Source organism: Cucumis sativus, chromosome 6 (assembly GCF_000004075.3).
Source record: "Cucumis sativus cultivar 9930 chromosome 6, Cucumber_9930_V3, whole genome shotgun sequence".
NCBI classification, from domain to species: domain Eukaryota; kingdom Viridiplantae; phylum Streptophyta; class Magnoliopsida; order Cucurbitales; family Cucurbitaceae; genus Cucumis; species Cucumis sativus.
This window is the reverse complement of record NC_026660.2, coordinates 740,651-760,232: the sequence shown is the minus strand read 5'-3', so window position 1 is coordinate 760,232 and position 19,582 is coordinate 740,651. Positions and strand designations below refer to the sequence as shown.

The 19,582-nt window shown below is 34.8% G+C and overlaps 3 protein-coding genes and 1 non-coding gene across 10 annotated transcripts; 1 reads left to right on the top strand and 3 right to left on the bottom strand.

The window, feature by feature from the left end:
- Positions 1-740: 740 nt before the first annotated feature.
- On the bottom strand, positions 741-7,514 carry LOC105435734 (sister chromatid cohesion 1 protein 2). Of its 7 annotated transcripts, none has more exons than XM_011658075.2 (13): positions 7,053-7,510; positions 5,049-5,313; positions 4,918-4,955; positions 4,797-4,837; positions 4,537-4,601; positions 3,763-4,448; positions 3,430-3,541; positions 2,815-2,951; positions 2,317-2,720; positions 2,048-2,084; positions 1,926-1,947; positions 1,703-1,835; positions 741-1,213 (listed from the first exon to the last, which is right to left on the bottom strand). In XM_011658075.2, exons 1-13 carry the CDS (start codon positions 7,174-7,176, stop codon positions 1,088-1,090), a joined length of 2,190 nt encoding a protein of 729 aa, XP_011656377.1. In that variant the 5' UTR covers positions 7,177-7,510; the 3' UTR covers positions 741-1,087. The 7 variants fall into 7 exon arrangements, 4 of the variants coding, with proteins under 4 accessions (XP_011656377.1, XP_011656378.1, XP_031744073.1 ...); XM_011658076.2 differs by having other exon boundaries at positions 2,048-2,081; XM_031888213.1 differs by having other exon boundaries at positions 1,114-1,240; positions 7,053-7,513.
- Positions 3,013-3,116, bottom strand: LOC116404830. Its single transcript, XR_004217931.1, has one exon. It is a non-coding gene; the product is annotated as a U6 spliceosomal RNA (small nuclear RNA).
- Positions 7,515-8,185: 671 nt separating the features above from the next.
- On the top strand, positions 8,186-10,742 carry LOC101216947 (ribosome-recycling factor). The gene is made up of 8 exons (XM_004138430.3): positions 8,186-8,486; positions 8,593-8,733; positions 8,836-8,951; positions 9,377-9,468; positions 9,607-9,628; positions 9,710-9,778; positions 10,192-10,260; positions 10,345-10,742. Exons 1-8 carry the CDS (start codon positions 8,285-8,287, stop codon positions 10,423-10,425), a joined length of 792 nt encoding a protein of 263 aa, XP_004138478.2. The 5' UTR covers positions 8,186-8,284; the 3' UTR covers positions 10,426-10,742.
- A 460-nt stretch (positions 10,743-11,202) lies between these two features.
- LOC101212942 (ankyrin-3) lies at positions 11,203-15,158 on the bottom strand. Its single transcript, XM_004138412.3, has 4 exons — positions 14,653-15,158; positions 13,352-13,627; positions 13,007-13,144; positions 11,203-12,913 (listed from the first exon to the last, which is right to left on the bottom strand). Exons 1-4 carry the CDS (start codon positions 14,953-14,955, stop codon positions 11,369-11,371), a joined length of 2,262 nt encoding a protein of 753 aa, XP_004138460.1. The 5' UTR covers positions 14,956-15,158; the 3' UTR covers positions 11,203-11,368.
- Between the last annotated feature and the right edge of the window lie 4,424 nt (positions 15,159-19,582).

The following is a 19,582-nucleotide window of genomic DNA, read 5'->3' as shown; positions in this document are numbered from 1 at the left end:
TAAATACATATCCAAAATTTTCAAAAATAACAAATTTTAAAAATATTTACAACAACAAAGCTTTTAAATTGTATCCATAATAAATATTGAAAGTCACTTAATTTAAGTATTTTCGACAACTCAAATTGGACATCTAATAATATTTCACTTTAGTTTAGAATATTTATTTGAAAATCAAAATTTTTAAATTGAATTTTTTAATCTAAAACTTCACTCACTCTCGATAATGTTAGACATGTCTAACAAAGGTCAAAATATTCATCTTGACATATCCATAAATCCAAAAGTTTGATATCAATATTAAATATTCAATTGTCTTTTATAAATGCTAGTAAAAGACGATATTTCATTTATTCAATATAAGATGGATCTAAATATTAATAACTATGTCATCTTAATCATTAATAAATAAATTTTAGTGACTTTTAAAAATATCTATCTCCATGTACCACCTAAAGAATATTTATATAATTATTATTTTGTAATATTATATACTTTATAGCATAAATTGAATTTGGTTCCTAGTGTTTTGAAGGGATTTAGAATTTAGTTAAAATTAGAACTTATTCTCTATCGTTGGACAAAATTTTCACATATAATCACCATAATAGATACTATCTAAAAGGATTTAACAAACCATAGGAACTACTTATATGGAGTTGTATCAAACCGTAGACCAACTTCTAAGTTTTTCCAAAACATAGAGATCAAACTTGCGATTTAACATAATTTAGAATGCATTAGGTAACACAAATTTTAATTATAAAAAAATTAATTGAATTTATAACATACCAAGTATTTCGGAAACAGAATTTGGGTTTACAACATCGACCTCTGGAAGAAAGATTATAACAAGTCAGAAGTTCCCTGTAACAACCCCACCATCGATCTATGCGCATCAAAACTACACCTACATAGATTGTTAACTCAAGGAAGTTGCTGTACATCAAAATTAGCCCCCATTTTAACACCGACACATACTGTTTAACTTAATAGAGTTACTGTACATCAACATTAGCCTCAGACTTTGTAAACATGGAACACAAAAAGAACTAAACTAATTCATTTCTATCCTACAAGTTTACACCTAATCTTCACACATGATAGACAAACCAGATCCAAAGGCTGTGCCCCAGCTTGGTAGTTTCCATACTAAGATATCACCGTAGGCACAATCTTGTTTCACATCCACACAGTTTTTTGTTTTCAATACCTGCAACACCATGCTTTAATGTCATCCCTTCACACCAAAGATTGTAATGGATTACTATAAGCAACATGTTTCTGTTTTTTTTACAAAAAAAACTACAGAATGATGATGGGTCAAGAGGTGATTTTTGTTAGGCTTGGTGATTGTGATGTTTGAACTTTTAGTAGTTGTTTTAAAGTCAAGTTTCTATTCTCTTGTATTTTCCAGAATTCAGAGGATCTTAGTATGCTTCTATAAGAAACTTAGAAGCTTGGAATTTGGAACTTTTTGTTAAATTAAAATATTCGGTACAGATGAGAGAGCGTTAACTTTTTCTATAAAATTCTGTAACAATGCCCATGTCTAAAGTGCTTCAAATTTCCTTGCCACCTATATATCTAAAATTCAAGATGTACTATCAATCAAACCACAAGAGGGAAAATGAAGAACCAGACAAAGAGCTCAAAGGATTGAAACAAGGAGACAATAGGGAAAGAAGAAGAAGAAAAATACCAATATTTCGTAGAATAAACCAGCACTCTCTTTTCTCGTTTTGTTGCTTAGAAGATGTGACAAATTTACAGCCTCTTTCACACTCTGTATCCGTTGATTTGTAAAATTTTGGAGAAGATATTCAGCAACCATTCTGTAGCATCAGAGGTTTAATGAGTTAAAAGCAAGTGAGAATGAAATGAAGAACCCCTGAGAAACGTGAACCCAAATCAATACACTTTACCTGGTTCTCCCAGACCATCCATCTATATTTATAAAAAAAAAAAAAAAAACCAGTAATTAAACATACAACCTATAAAGAGATTCCTAAATAGCATAACAAAATCGCTTGAAGATGCTCCTTACCAGTTTCCAGTTCATCCACTTCACAAAACTTTATCTGCTGGACAAAGAGGGAAATTGGGAATCGTCAAACAATATATTGACAAATATCTAATATAAAAACTGTAAAAAATTGCTTATACTTCGGCTTTAAGTAAATAACACAAGGTGATATCCAATCTACAAGAATAAATAATATTCACTCGTTCAAGACATGAATGAAGATTTGAATACCTAGGGTTGACAAAAAAAAATTGTTCTGTATACAATTCCTAAAAGATCACAAGCCTTACTGCATTCAAGTTAGGAACTTTAGGGCTATCTGGACTCCTAAATAATCTAGCTGATGTTGAGCACCGAACAGGTGTGCCAGGTGCTATTGCTATTTGCTCGAGTCCATCTGAAATTTGAGGTTCTGATGTGGACAACTCCGGGACAGAAGCTTCAGAAACTGCAACTCTATCCACACAGGTTGTTATTTGCTCTGATCTGTAGGTAGCAGCTATAGATCCAGAAATATCTGCTTCATTTGAATGTTCTCCAGTTTCGAAATTTGTGACGGGGCTATCCCTTTTCACTAACGTATGAAAAGCTGAAGAACTCGGAACATCCAAGTTTTCAGGAGATTTCATAGGTTCAGTAGATTTTGATATATTCACTCCAGTCACAGAAAGGGATCTAAGCTCAGGCGAAACACCTGTAGATAAACTTAAAATTCAATGCTTTTTGCTTTTCAAGATTAAACGACTTTCAAAAACCCAATCAAGAAGACATGAACCTCATAAACTTACAGGACATCAAAGGCATTGAGAAGCCAAAGGAGAGTCTAGAAATTTGACTAGCCTTCCAGGCAGTGAGAGCACTACAAGGACATTTTCTTCTTTTTGATACCAAGTCCCTAGCATCGCGTATGCTTCGTTTAAGTTCCCTAACATAGTTTACCAATGTGTTATCTCATTTGTGTCTCAAAAGAAGATAATAGTTCACCAATAAGTCTGATCTAACATAGAACTATATAAGGCCATCCTTGCACAGGGGCCTTGATAATTTCTCTGTATCATTCCGATTTTATCGGATGTCCCAAAGAGGCAACTTAAAACTATATAGGGAAAATAAGGCTTCTGATTTTTAACTTATGAGGCAAAACACTAGTCACTTTAGCTATGATCAAACAAATGCGAGCAACATGTAAAAATTCTACATTTAACATTACCATAGATGAAATACTATGGCAAAGTTCTCTTCAATTTCTATCCATAACCAGTTTATTTTGATAATCCCTTCAAAAGACACTAGGATTGAGACCCTCAAAACACGCAAAATCAGTTGAAAACACATTGGTTGGGAATCAAAAGCAACCATTGAACATTTGCAATATCTAACTTATAGATGTTACGGCAACTTACTCATTAGGTAACACTATAGTATCATCAACAATGCATTTTCTTTTTCTCGATGTTCGAGGTCTCTCCTTATTAGCTGGTGTTGAAATTGTTGTAAACTCAGGTGTCTTGGTACCTACATGGAGAAGGGAAAATGATTTACACAGAAGGCCTACATTTGTAACTGCCAAGTAATATTAATTTCCACTAAATAGATTACGGAAACACGTGATTCTAGTAGTCAGAAGAAGAAAAAAGGGCTTCTGTTCAACTCAGAAATATTGGAGAATATGACACAGGACAAAATTGTAGGCAAATCATTTAGATGATGGAACTTGGTTGAGAAATTTTACCCACCAGTAAAATCTGGAGATTTGGAATCAAACACTCCATCAAGTGAAATAGAAAGTTGATCATTCCTCGAACCATCACAGTCTTTCATTTCGGGTGATTGCATTTCAGGAAATTTTAAATTATCCCCTTCCCTACTACCCATTCCTATAAGTTTCATCGGTTCGATTGGTGCACCCAAGGACATATCAATATCCATGCTGTCCAGTAAAGTTATAGTATTATCTCTAAGTTTCTCCATGCTTCTTTCTGAGGTGTTGATACTATTGCCTCCATTAAAAAACTTAATTTCATCATCTGATTGAATTCTTTCCCTGTACATTCCCTCACTATGACAACCTTCGTGGGAGAATTTCTTATTCTTTGAAGATTCTCTATCAATGATAGAAACTGTCTTGACAGTTACAGTTTCTTCATAAGAAAAGCTATTTGTCAAAACCATTTCAGTGCTTGCTTCAGGAACTACATTTCCATGCTGCAGCATTTTCTCCTTCCACGTTTCTTCTTCATCAGATCGACGATCTTCATCAAATTGTTCAATTGCTTTGACATCTGCACTCTCTATTGTAGTAGATACCTCAACCTCATATCCTTCATCAGATAATGTACTAACTTGACATTTTTCTGGCATAATGTAGTGGTGTAATGTGCTTGCCTGCATCTCAATTTCCTTGAGGTGAGGTGAAAAGACACTGGAGCAATAAGAACATTAAAATCTTTCTCCCCAACATAGACTGAAAATGAAGTTAAGGAAATTACAGAGTAGCTTGGCCTACATACTCTTCGAATATGGTATCATCAGAACAGCGTACACTGTGAAGTGCAGTGATTTCCTGGTCATGGTTCTGCAACAGCGTAGATAAAATTTTCAACTACATCAATATGCACGTTTGATCAAATTTGAACTTCTAAAGTTAGACTGTTAAATTGATTAGAGGTATCTCAGAAGTCATTAACGAATATTTATAAATAAACACTTATTGTCAAAATAATTTAGATATGACTCATTTAAGTGTTAAACATGATGATGAAAGACTTACCTGATCAAGTGACAGCACGATGTCATTGTTCCATATATTATCTGCAAAAATTACATGAGATACATAAAAGAATTGTTATTAGAAAAAATATTAGCAGAAGAACGTAAGATAAACACCATACCTTTAAGGGTGATCTCTTCATGAGATACCGTGTGACTTCTAAAAAATTGGGGAACGTCGAGTTAAAAATGATGATAATAAAACATAATAAGATAAGCCTAACACAGAGATTAGCTCAATTAAATAGCCTACCCAGTAAGATCCTCAATAATCCCCAGATCAAATTCGTCAAGTTCAAACCTTTCAGGAAGGGTAATAGCATAATAAGGTGTTTGTTTAGTTCCCTTTCTTGTGCTATTCTTTGTTCTGACCACAAATTCATTGATTTCAGTCAGCACTTTATTGCAGTCAGTATACAGATATTCAACTTTTTTGGAATATATCCGGGCAATGCCAAGGAGGAGGTAGGCCATTACTCTATATGTCACAGCATTTAGTTCGTCTTGCAAGATTTTATCTACATACGGCAATAAATTCATTACAAAGGAGAAAGAGCAATCAGAACCAATAGATAAGAGCAATAACAATCGGAAAATGAGGAGGAAAGGTGTGTATATGCAACTCCAGATTCAAAAGGGATAAAACAGATCATTTAAAAATATACAGCCTCACTAATCGGAGGAAAGAAAAAAGAGATTGAACTAAAATTTAGTTCAGATTATGGATCCCTAAAGAAGGGGCGTCAGCCTTTTCATTGAAATAAACATATAAGGGCTAGACTCTGTGTGACAACATTCAACTCATCTAAAATTTACGAACACACAGAAACATGTATAGTATAGAGGGAAAAAGGTGATCGGAACTTAGAGTTAGAAAATGACAGTTACAAACATAGTCTTTACAAGTATATAGCCATATAGGGATTCCATATATGACTATGCTTGAGCTCTCTATAGTATACAGATCCATTTTCTCTTATTTGTCATCACTTTGAAATCACACACTGATGCTAGTTTGTCCGTCTCTTATTCATGCTGGCTAGGCCCTCTGGCCGACTTTATTATTATTATACTACCAGTGGAATGCATTGTCCATAGACCACAATATCACCACCTGGAAACTTGTAAGCAAACACAAGACTGCTTGACATTCATTTCCTTTCCTTTTTTAATATTTGTTAGTGTCTAAGCCAACTTACGCACACCTCGGCTAATCTCATGGGACAACCCGCTTGATCCTACAACATTTGGGGATAAAAAAAATTCGTAGAAATTAATTTCTAAGTAGGTGATCATCATGACTTGAACCCTCAACCTCTTAATCATTTATTATGTCCCCTTTCTACTACTAGGTCAACCGTTGGCCATGATGGTTGCTTGACATTTGTTTCTAATCATCGCTTCCCCTTGTTTTTTTGTTGGGTAGCTTTACTTTCAAGTTTTAAAAATAGAAGTTCTTCTTCCATCAAAACTTGATGACCTTTTGAAGGGTCGCCTTCTAATAACTGTCGTTACAATTTTTAAAAAGGTTTATACAAGACAAGCTGGAAAAGCAATTCATAACATTCTATCAACCCATTCATCGACAAAACCCCGAAATCTACATCTCAACTTCCTTTTTCGACCACCGATTCCATGGCGGTTTGCATTGCACGTTTTCATGTGTAAACATATACATTCATTCCCAATTATTTTCACGCATATATTCCTAATAAAAAAAAAAGTGGAACATTAAGTCCAAAACCAGACAAAATACTCTGACACGTGAGGAAGGTCCCAATAGTTTTCTATTTACATTTTAGGTTTTCTAGAAATCGGGCAACCAAGTGAAGGAAACAATCTGCTATAATCATAAATCCAAACCGAATATAAAATGAAATTTCAGAAACTCTATACAACAGTATTTCCCTCTCTAGACAGACTCTAGCAGGATAACTAATAAAGAATTTCACAAAAAAAAAAACAAACAACAACAATCAAATTCACAAATGCACAACGAGTAATCAACGATTTCACTGTCTACCACACAAATTGGTGATAGAAAACAAGATATATTCACAATATGTTAGGAAATAAGAATCATTTGTTCATTAAGAAACAACTCCATAACCCAAAAAATAGGCACAATGAAATAACATCAGTAAACGACTCAATATGAGGATACATTCCCCCCATACCCAAATCAGAAATGTGGAAATGGAGAGGGAAATAACATTACAGGAAAAAGGAAAAAAACAAAGGAAAGGGAAGAACGAACCAACGGAGAAGGGTATATCAGTTTCCATAACCAGAGATTTCTTGAGCTTCTTGAAGCAGTAAGCAGCAAGCCAAATGGCACCTAATGGGCCTTTCCTCAAAAGAAGGCAGTGTGAGTGAAACATAGCTCAAAGGGCAGTGAAGCTTCAGCTCTGAAATTCAAATGAGTACAAAACTTTCATGCAAATTTGAGGAAGAAGAAGAAGAAGAAGAAGAAGAGTGCTGGTGACTCTTTGAAGTCATCAATAAACCGAAACATTTTTTAAAAATTATTACAAATTAATAAGAAAACTCGTAAGGGTAATAATCGGAAATGGAAAATGTGTCTGAAATGGAATTTTATTAAAATTTTGGGGGAAAAACCGAAAAATTGATAAATAGAGAGGCGGAAGGCAAAGCGTTCTTTTAAAAAAATTTGTTGGTAGACGAAATCAACCGACAGCAATCGACGGTTTCCTTTTGCAATCGGTTCATCGGATCCGTATAAGCCGACCGTAATTTCTCTATTTTTCGTCTTTCTTCTTTTCGAAAAAGTAATCTTCGTTATTAATAATTTCATGAATAGTTAGAATTTTATTTTTCATTTACATATGGTAAAATATTAATATTTCAACGTATGTGACAGAGTAATTAATTGTCATATATTATATTTTTCTAAAGATAAATTGTTCATACAAAAAATTATTTTGTCATTTAATTATTTTTTTTATAAAAAAAAAATTAAACTCAAACGGTTGAGTTTTTAATATATCATAAATGCATTAAAAACAAATTGATATTTAATAATATGCTTCCCCATTTTACATTAATCAAATATAAATATAAAAAAATATGACATTTTGTTATATTTATAAATTAATATTTTTTAAAATAACAAAATAAATTAAAATATTTAAGATATAGCAAAATTTAAAATATTTAAGTTATAGCAAAAAACTAGAGAATGGTATGGTATGAGTAAAATAGTGTTAAAAGAGATATGGTTGGTTGTTATATATTGAAGTTGTTACATTTTCTTAACTTCTTTATTGAAATTGTGCTACCATGAGAAGTTGTTTTCAAATTCACAACTATATTTGTTTTCTTATTTCATGTCATCAAAAACAATAAAATGAATAGTTAAAAGGTAAAAACGTGGAGCGTTGGGTTTTACGAAAAACCCTAAATAGAAAACATCGAATCGAAGAAATAAGTTTGGTGGTTCCATCAGTTGGAGCATGAACCTCTACTTCAATGGCTATCTTTCTCAAACGTTCCTTCTCCTACAGAAATTTCATCCTTCTCCGTAATTTTGCAAATCAAACCTGTAACTTTTCCTTCTCTGTCAACCATTTCTCCCACTCATGGACCTCCGACACCTCTCCCCGATTTCCTCTTCCTCCTCCAGATTTCATCCGAGAGACTCGTCGGGGTTTTGCTAAAGGCCGAAAATCAAGTAACGATCATGTTGAATATATTATTTATTCTGTCCATGTTTCTCCTGCTCCGGTTTTGAATCGCTTTAATTTTTTTTTTTTTTTTTGTGTTGGGAACTTGGGAAGATGAATCTTCTACAAGTATGGCTGAGGCGTTGCCTGATATTCGACCCACGATTAAAGCAAACGCTAGCTCGCAAATGGAGGCTTCGATAGTTGCATTATCAGGAGAATTAAGCAAGCTTCGAACGGGCAGGGCATCACCTGGTACATTCACTGTCGTATTTATCTAACATTTACACTTCAAGGTTTTATTGTCTTAGCCTGCCCTTGTGATTGCTTACACTATCTCTTACACTGTACTTACAGGAATGCTTGACCACATTATAGTAGAAACTTCAGGTGTGAAGCTGCCGTTGAATCAGATTGCGGCTGTATCGGTCTTGGATTCTAAAACATTGTCAATAAATCCTTATGATCCCAGTGTAATCACCTTACGAAACCCTCTTCTTAAGTTATTTTATCATTTTTCTTCATCATGAGATGTGGTTAATTTCTCATGTTCGTGATTATTTGTGGTAAGGAGAACATGGGCCTGCTTTGATTGGTTTTTTGACTGCTTAAAAACATATATTTAAGTAATTAGAAATTCAATCCAAACATTCCATAGATTGTGCAATTCACTTAGCAGAGCAAATGTTGCATGTAATCTTTAAATTTTCATCTTTGGCAACTTTTGAAATGTATCAAATTGAGTTATGCTTTATTATTGTCATTACCGAAACAAGGTTTTTGTTTCTACTCTACCTGATGTGAGAATTCATAGACACTATCGACATATCTGTTAGTGTTCTTAGCTGAAAAGTGGTGTTTGGAATGTCATTCTTATGATAATTACTCTTCTATGCAGACACTAAAGAATTTAGAAACTGCTATAATATCATCTCCTTTAGGTGTAGCACCAAGAGTAGACGGAGAGAGGTTAATTGCAGTCATTCCACCGTAAGTTTTCATGTTTCTCTTCCACTGTCTATATGGTTGTTCTTTAAATGTTAAAGCATATTGTATCTGTGAGCTTGACCTTCACACTTCGACAAATATTTTGTCCTGATGTTTCTCTTTTTATGCTTGCTATACCAGATTGACCAAAGAACATATCCAGGTATTCTCCAAATCATTTTGCATCTTTCCTTGTTATCCTTTTCTTGGTTCTATAATGCCTATATGGTGGACATTTCTATAGGCTATGTGTAAGCTGGTCACCAAGTGTTGCGAAGATTCCAGACAAAGCATACGACGAGCTCGCCAAAAGGTTATTTTAGCTACATCTTCACTTCATATAATTAATTTTCAGAAATGTTTGCTAGTAATCATCTAGAGCATAAAAGATATTGGTTCCTGAGGTACCTTGTTTGGTAAGCTCAATAGTTGTAGAAGTCCCAAGAGGCATTATTTTTATGACACTTGCCTCATTCATTACTTTGTATCCAAAACAATCAAGTTTCATGTTAGCTTACAAAATAACCCCAGCTTCACTTCACCTGAATGATCGTGAAGTCATTATGTTAATACCACACAAACTCATAGGTGTTAGCAAGTGTTCACAAGTGTTAGCAAGTCTTTCAGATAGTCCTAAGAGCCCTAGGTGTTAGCAAGGGTGTCGTAATAGGACTTCATTTATTCACATCATTTACAGAACTGAGTTGATTTGTGGTTGATTCGCAGGCCATGGATACAGTTAAAAAGATTAGCTCAAGCTACCCAAAGGATGACATAAAAAGGCTGGAAAAGGAAGTGAGTTGAAGAAGTTGAATCTAATCAAATCATATTTCAATTTTGCTTTTTATTAATTAAATACTGTTACATTTTTGCTTTCAGGTTGATGAATTGACTAAGAAGTTTATCAAGTCAGCCGAAGAACTGTGCAAGGGAAAGGAGAAGGAGATCACTGGAGGTTAAAGAAATTTATAGTTCACAATTTTGACAGATGAATCATTCTAATAATTTGTTTTTAAAATTAAGCCGTCCCGTTATAGAGCTTTTTATAATCACAGAGAGGGATGTAACAGTGGATGTTGAAATGGTCATTTCTCGTCAGCAAGCTCTGGTTCAATAGTTACCATTTCAATTTTGATTCTTGTAGTGTAGGAAGCAATGAACTTGAAACCTCTACGAAATGAAATTCTCGGGTGATGTTTTGTAGATTTAACAATTGGAAGATTTTACTGAAACTAGCCGTATATGTGCTTTTTAGTACCTCCCGTTGATACTTTGAATGAGGGTTGTATTTCTGTTCTTTTTCACGTTTTAAACAGGTGAATTTGTCAAAAGAACTATAGTATCATTTCCAAGAACTCGTTGAAATACCTTCAAACTTATCTGCTCTGTGGAATTTTGAAAAGCACACCATATGGTCTTTCGAGAGCTCTTTGGAATAAGATTTGGTAAATGTTAATAAGGTTTAAAAAAATCAAGTACAAACTTTGCTGTGCATCTTGATCGAGATCTCACTGAGAGTTTAAATGTAAACTGAAAAAAAGGTAAAATTATATTCGAATCTCAATAATCAATTTCATAAATACATTTGAGGGTTATTTTTAAACTGATTTTGAAATCTGAATCAAGTTCAAGTTTTAAGGTTTGAAAAGAAAAAGGCATAATTTCAAAGTTGAAATTTGAGAAGTTTTAAGAGGAAAAGAGAAGACCTTAAAAGAGGTAAGAAAACTGCAAAATCGGTATTAGCCCAACTACTTTTTCTATCTATATTATAATAGAAGATAAAATATTTACATCATTCAAAGAAGGAAAGAGAAAAATATGTACTTCGAGATGAAGTACACACCTTTTTAAAAAAGAAAAAAAAACACCGGATTATATACATTCACTACAAAATCCCTTCCCTTCAAATTACCTTTCGCTCCACAATTAAGGCCTCTCTTGTCACTAATCTGATGCCTCTCACCCACAACTCAGCCATTTCACATCCTCCTTCACATACGAAATGCACCTCCTTGTTCTTCACCGTCATTACCCTGAATAATCCTGCTTCACCTCCATCTCCCTTCTTAACTCTGTTCTTCACGAATCTCGCACTCGACCCAACCTCAACCTCTCGACACACCACGTTTCTTCTACTCGACTTCCCCCACCGTAACATCCCCATGCTCCCAATCATTCTCAACTCTTTCCCATGTGGGCTTCCTTTTCCTCCTCTTGTGTGTTTCTTTACACGAGCACCATGTAACACCAGCCCACGCGCTAGCTCATCTAGTATCACTTCCTCTGCTTCACTCTTCTCGTTTTTCCTCGCAAGAGAGAGCGCGGTTTCGCCTCTTGTACTTCGTGTATCTGCACGTGCGCCAAGAGAGATCAAAAGTTTACACATCGATCCATGGCCACCCCTTGCAGCTAACATGAGTGGAGTGTAGCCATCACTGTCTGTTGCATTAACGTCGTAGCCTTTGTTTGTCAAAAACTTCACTGCGTCCAAGTCTCCACGTCTTGCAGCACAATGCAAGGCGTAAAAACCAGCTGCATTACGGTTCCCCATGTCGAGAGCGAATTCAAGCATCACCTTCTCAAATTGGTCATGATTTGGGTGCAATTGATACAATGTGATTGCTGTTTCACCAGATTTGTTGCTCAGTCTTACATCAGCCCCAGCATAAACCAGCAAACGGAAAGCTTCGGTGTGACCATTCGAAGCAGCAAACATGACTGCTGTAAAACCCTGATCGTCTTGGTAATCTAGATCACATCCTCCCCAGCCAATCAAAGCTTTCAAGGCTTCAGTATCACCAGTTTGAGCTGCTAATATAAGTGGGCAGAAGATAGACATATTGCTGGATATTGGTCTTTTCCCAGTTTTTATCAAATCAATTACGGTTTGTTGAAAACCGAAGATCCACTGATTTGAGCCAGCAATTGAACTCACGGACTGACCAGCAACATTAACCAAGCCAAAGTCAGCACCAGCTGCCCCCAATACTTTAAGACATTCTTCATACTTGTGTTTTGCACAGATCATAAGTGCCGTATCCTCTGCATCTGTCCTCGAGTTTAGATCACAACCAGCATCAACGAGACATTGAAGGACTGCTGCATTCCCCAATCGAGCAGCCATGTGCAACGGACGGAATTCTGTTTTTCCAGTCGTTTTGACAGGGCATTCGACATCAGCCCCACATTTAGAAAGGACAGCGACAGCTCCTGCATTGCCGCAAAGAATAGCATGATGGATGAGAGTTCTTCCATAGTGAAGAGCATTGGGAGACATGTGTCGAAGAAGCATGTGCAAGATGGCACCACTTCTTTCGAAATACTCCACTGCGCACCAAGTAACACTATAAGGATCCGCCAGTCCGGCACCTACTCGGAACTCTTCTCCAGTATCCATATCCCAAGACCATGCTCCCAATCTCACGCTAATATCAGTCTGAGCCCCAGCCTATTGAAAACATCAGAAATTAGTTATAAGAAGATAATAAAACTTTTCCTTGCATACGCCATCTTCATTTTTCTTTGAAGTTGAAAAAATTACCTGAAGAAGAAAACGAACAATTGAGATCTTCCGACTAACTACTGCAGCGACTAGCGCTGTACAATTCACATTTGTATGGAGAGAAGGCTTAGAGGACTGGAGTAGCACTCTATCAGTTGCATTTGCATCCACACCACACTGTAACCAGAAAAACGAAGTCGAAATTACACCAGAACGTAGTGTAAATAAAACCCATTTGAAATCCCAAGACCAACCGATGCAGTTGCTCCGACCCACCATCAAATTATTTACCAGCAACACAAAGCTTAGTTATCTAAATATGGGAAGAAACCCAATACTCTATACTTTACAACCAAAAGAAGTCATACTTAATATGAATAATACCTTTAATAGAGTGTCCACCACATCAATGAAACCCCTGCAACATGCAGTCACAAGAGCGTGAACTGCAACATGAGGTCGAATCAAATCTGATCCCATGAGCAGCTCTGCAGACCTTGCATGTCCGTGGCAGCTCGACTCCAACAGAGCTTCCTCGCAAGCTGGCTGAGATGCGCCAGCCTTGAGCAAGATCTCGAGTATCTCAATATGGCTCTCCCTCACTGCTGCTGTTGTAGCAAATCCTCTGAACAGTTTCTGGTTCACATCAGCTCCAACGCTCTGACATTGAAATTAAACTTAAAGTCTTAGCAGAAATCCAGTGATAAGATTCTCCAAGGAGTTTAACACGGGTATTCTACAAACCTAATTGTTGAATCACATTGTGAAGGTTTTAGAAACTTCCCATTTTCCCTAAAAAAGTAAAAATTACAGAACTCTAATGACTCTACGCAGAAGAATGTACGATGCGACAGGTAGACATAATGGTTTGGAACTTTGATCAAGTAATAGTTATTGCATAAAATCCCGAATAAACAGCTGTATGATGAAAAATAATTGAATATCTCTTTTACAAACCGATCACAATGAATATGCTTCAGTATAATAATAGTTACTTATATCAGTTAGATGTCTCCTTTTATCACCAGAAACGCATAAGCAAACCACTTAAAATCTTCGTCTTCCATAATTTTTTGGGACAACGGAAAAATACACAATAATAAAGCAATAGTAAAATTGGAGAAAAAAATCAGTGAAAAGAACCTATCACTGTTGAAAATAAAAAAAAAAAAAAGAAATATATAGAAATCAGAAAAGAAAGTATGAAGACGTAGGGTCTGAGCAAGTGACTGATTCGCTAATAACTGAGAGTAAATCGGCAACCTCGCGTAGAGTAAACGAGTAAACATCTAAGTTGAGCACGTAAAATCGATCTGAACACTGAAGTTCAAAACAGAAATCATCAATGTGATCGTAACAAAATATTTTGGACAAACTCATCAGAAATTTGAACTCTCCGAATTCGAAAGTCAACAAGCACTTCTCAGTGGAATACATCAAAGATTCAAACCATTAAAATCGCGCCAATGAACAATGACGCAGAGGAAAATTAAAGCAACCGAGAAATACAAACGACTTAGGGACAAGAGAAAATCAACGATTATAAATGCGCACACACACACATATATATATTTTTTTTAAAAAAAAAAAAAACAAGTCGTTAAATGCTCACGACGAGACGGAAAACCGCAGAAGTAAAACAACCAAAACCACATCAGAAGTGCAAATTTGAAAAAAAGACGCACCAGCAATTTCTTAACGAGAGCCACATTCCCAGTATGAACGGCGACGAACAAGGCAGTGACGTCAGTTTTAAACTCATCATACTCAACGCGGACTTGCGAGGCGGATTCATCATCAGTGAACACCACCTCAGTCTTCCTGTTCTTGAGATGTACAGCACCAATGAAGTTAACGTCGACGCAAGGATTGGCAATGTAGTCTAGAGCCGATTTGAGATCTCCGGAGTGAGAAGCTTCAATGAGCCTCTGAGAGACCTCCGCCTCGAAGTTCAACGGAAACACCTGTTTTCCGGAGAACACCGTCATGGTTGAGGGCAGAGAGGTAAAGAAGTCCGGCAGTCAGACAGAGTCGCCGGAAAGAGAGGTGTTAAGTCGGTTGAGACAGTGTGTGTGAGAGAGAGAGAGAGAAAGACAGTGAGTTGAGTTTTTGAAATCAAGAGAGAGAGAGAAAGAGGAGTGAAGAAACTTGAAAGTAGTGAGCGACAGAGGCAGGAAACTACAGCCAGCGTGCGAATTTATTGGGATGGTTTAAATTTAATTTAACCCCCATCTTTCCTTTTCTTCTTTTGAATTTAAAAAATAAAGAAAAATATTGTTTGACTCCGTCCCTAACGCCAAATTTTGAGATTTAATTAAAGATGTGGGGTTCGGCTCCACCTTTTACTGTTCAAAATTTGAGCCGCCCAATAGCTCACCGGCTTCCGGCTTGCTTCAATCACGGGGGCTGATCCTTACAGTACCAGACCCAGCCATGGTCGGTCGGTTAGTAAGTTCACAGAGTATCGGTTGTGGTACTAAGTTTCAAGTTGACGAATTAAAATTCAAATTAAACTCATCTATTAAGTTAAATATCATACGTAAACTCAACATCATACTAATACAACACAATTTCGAAATAAGAACATTTTGAAGAAATTTTCACAAACTTTTCATGTCGATAATCAGTACTCCATGATCCATGGAACTGTGATTCCAGGGTTAATTAAAGTAATTATATAAAACAATTAGTATATTGTTGTGAAATAATGATAGAGTGACGAGGGACGTGGGTGACAAAGGGGGCTGGCTATGAGTGTCTCAATAGGACAAATATTCTTTTGTTTGAGATGGGGACATTATAGAGAACACATAATACACAAAAATAATTTTGTGAAGATGTTGCTTGGAAATCAAATACATTGCATTCTTCCATTTAATCCCATAACTCCAAAGCCCATACCATTATAATTATGTTCATCCAAGACCCCTCCGTACTGGATCAGTTGGAAAATAAATAAATTTAAAGGGGGGGCTGTGACAAAAAAAAAAAAAAAAGACCCGTACAAATGATAGGATCTCCCAGTGGCGAGTGGGGGTGGGGTACGTGTACCTTATAACATTAGGGCCACACAGAGATACGGGTACAGATATCCCACGGCCTGTGGGGTACGTGTACGTCTACCGTATAACTCTAGCTAGGGGCTCCCATAATCTGTTTTCTATTTCAATCATTTTATCCACCGTCAATTACTAATTTCACTACTAAATTTGCATTTACTCAACTTCATATACTCTCAAAATACATATTTAATTATTCTAGAGTGTAACTGAGATGGGATAATAAAAATTATAGTTGAAATACTATATAAAAAAAATATCTCTAGAAATGTCCAGACGTAATTTATGTACACTTGTTAGTTGGTTTGGTTTTTTGTTGGTTTTGGAGCCAACTAAAAACCAAATCGTACTAATCACCTCTAAACCTTGGTTGTTTTTATTGATTTATTGTCGATTTGGTATTTTTAGTTTTTGACATTTTATTTTTCATCCACTTTTTAATTCTTGTTCTTACTTTATTTTGAATGAATTCTTTTTGCTAACTTTAAATTAAAACTATCAATTTTGTTTTATTTTTGGCACATTTTTAAAAAAATAATAGACATGTATGCTATATAACAATTGATCTTGTTTGAAAAAACAAAAGGTATTTAGTTTCAATATGGTTTGGTTTTCATTTGTTTTTCCAACCAAAATTCAATCAAAATTAATGCTTTTTTGTTTTCTTCAAATACAAACCAACAAGTTCTGTCTTGATACTAACAGATCAAACCAAACAATTGGATGGGTTTGAACTTTCAGTTCTTTTTCTCACCCCTAATATTTATAATGAGTGTTATTTTGAAGACAATTATTTTGTACGCATGGACTGTAAATAATATATATCAATAGTCTAAGTAAGATACGACGACTAATTTCACTATAATAAAATCTTGAACTACTACTTAGATTAGACAAAGGCTATTTGATATTTGCTTTCAACTCAACTAAAGATTAGGAAAAAAAGACAAGAAAGAAATGAGGGAAGAAATATTCAAGTTAGAATGTGACACTCTACATAAATAAAATACTATTCATAGGCTAATAATGTTGCATATTTTTTAAATGTAAAATAAAAGCAAATAAATATACAAAATTAAAATATTTCATTAAACATGACTCAATTGAGCAGCTACTTTACGAAATTCAAACATAACAAATCAAATTGGAGAAAACCACAGATATAACTTTCATAAATGTTAGATTTATTGACGATGAAACATCATCTAATTTAATAGTTTCAATCCAAATTAAAATTATTAACCGTTTTATTTAATCTACATAGTTCAGTATATTTCATTTCCTTTCTCTTAAAAATGTTATTAAAAAATTCAACAACATGAGACTTTTCAAAGTCAGTATTGTTGTCAAAAGTTAATATATAAACTTAGTGCATGTGGGTTGCATTAATCTTTTGTGTAAAACACCGAACATCTAGTTAGATTGTATCATGTGGCATAAAATTTTGTTTTAAAACAATAATTTTTTCTTTTCTAAACATATTTGAGTAAAATAAAAGGATGTATGTAACAGAACTACGTATATAGTGGGTAATAAAGTTGGAATTCAGTGTACTTTTTTGATTTGTTCAAAGTTAAACATCAATTTGTGGAAATAACTACAAAAATTTAGAATGAAATGAGAAAGTGAAAAGTAAAAGAACAAAAGAAGAAAAAAAAGAGAGCAAGTGAACAAAAAAGGACATATTTAGCATTCCCATGCCTTACAATGGGTACACTAAAGAAAAACAAAACAAAATGAAAAAGTTAAAACTACAGACTCTCACAGACATTAGTGACTAAAATATTGATAAGAGTAAAACTTTAGGTTAAAAAAAAGATATTATATTTCCTTGTGAGATAGATGGTATTGAGAAGTCAAATGCGTACACGACAAGTAAAGGAAGGTAAAAGAATCTCTGGGTCAAAACGCACCGTATCTTTAACATTTATTCTGCTTGCTGTGGCTGTGGCTGTGGCTGTGGCTGTGGCTGTGGCAGTGGGCAGTGCCATTCATCTCTTTGTTTCCCTGTGTAAAGTAAAGAGCCATGAGAAATCACGACCGCACATCATAGGGCCCCATCATCAGGTGCCTTAGATTTTTATCTTTTTTTAAAAAATAAAAAAGCAAAGGCTTGTTTGGTTTAGAAATTTAAATTTTGTAAATATTTTTGTCACTCATAGTAAAGATTTTTTTTTAAAAAATGTGATAGTTTATACTTTACTTAAATGGATTGAATTTGTAACATAACCTCTTAAAAATACTTATTAGAGTGAAATTCGTCCCCGAATCAAACTAATTAAGTCCTTTCTTCACTCTCACATGAAAATTTTCTCAGGGGTAATCTAACATAAAATTACTTCAAGCTAAACACGTTTAACTTTAGAGTTTCTATGATCGAGTCATCGAAAAATAATGTGCATCTTGTTAATATAGATAATAATGTTTAATTATTTTAAGTCTTTATTAATATTACTTTCATATCATCATTTTATGTCCTCAAGATTTCTCTCATTTATATGTGATATTGGTTCATTCACTCTCATTCTAAACTTGAAGTGTTACATAAAGACTTATTTCCAGTTTGATATTTTGAGGATTTACTCTTCTAATATTTTTATTAAATATTAATTTTCGTTTATTGGTATTAATGTTTAATAATTAACTTTCGTTTATTGGTATTAATGTTTAATAATTAACTTAAAATAACCAATTTTAACGTAATGATAAAAGTGAAACATAGTTAATTATATGATATTTTTAAAAATAGCAAAAAATTAAAAATTAAAAAGTTTGAATTATATTTTATCACTATAAAATTTGGTATAGATTGTAAATATATTATAAAATTTGCTATTTCTCAACATTTGGGTCAATTATAATTATTTTATATTAATTAACATATATTGTAAAAAGACAACAAAAATGAATATTTAGTAAAAGAAATTTATATTAGAAGCATAAAACTTGGGAATTAAATTGGAAAGTAGAAAAAGAAAGAAGAAAAAATGGAAATGGGAAGATGGGAAGATCATGGAAAATCACCGGTTGCCCCCACGGGCTGACGAGTGAGGAGTGCCGACCCCCACCCAAATTTGACGTGTACGGTCATGAGGGGGAAGTGGAGCCGAGCCGATTGACTCACAGCCGACAGAGGAGTCGGCGGTACATGTGAGATGGCACGTGGGGGAACGTGATGGATTTTTATTTTTTGAGTTCTTAACGATGTAAACAAAGGGATTTGACCTCAGTAGATGGATATGGGCCACTTCAGATCTCTGCCGGACAAATTTCCCTTTATTTTAAGAAATGACGCCGCGCCGGACGCTGCCGGCCGGCACCTACACTCTACTTCTTTCCTTCTTAGGAAGCTTCACCGGGTGTACGTGGGGAATTCTTTCACCAAATCATTAATTGACACGTGGTGTACTCAGTACTCTTTAGGGGAATTTTCCCGACACTTGGTAGCTTTTTAATTATAATTTTAATCAACAAATTGGACTTTATGATGTCTAACCTCTCTTGCTAGTTAATAGACAAATGTGTTTATGCTTTGTTTAGGATTCACAGTCTCACA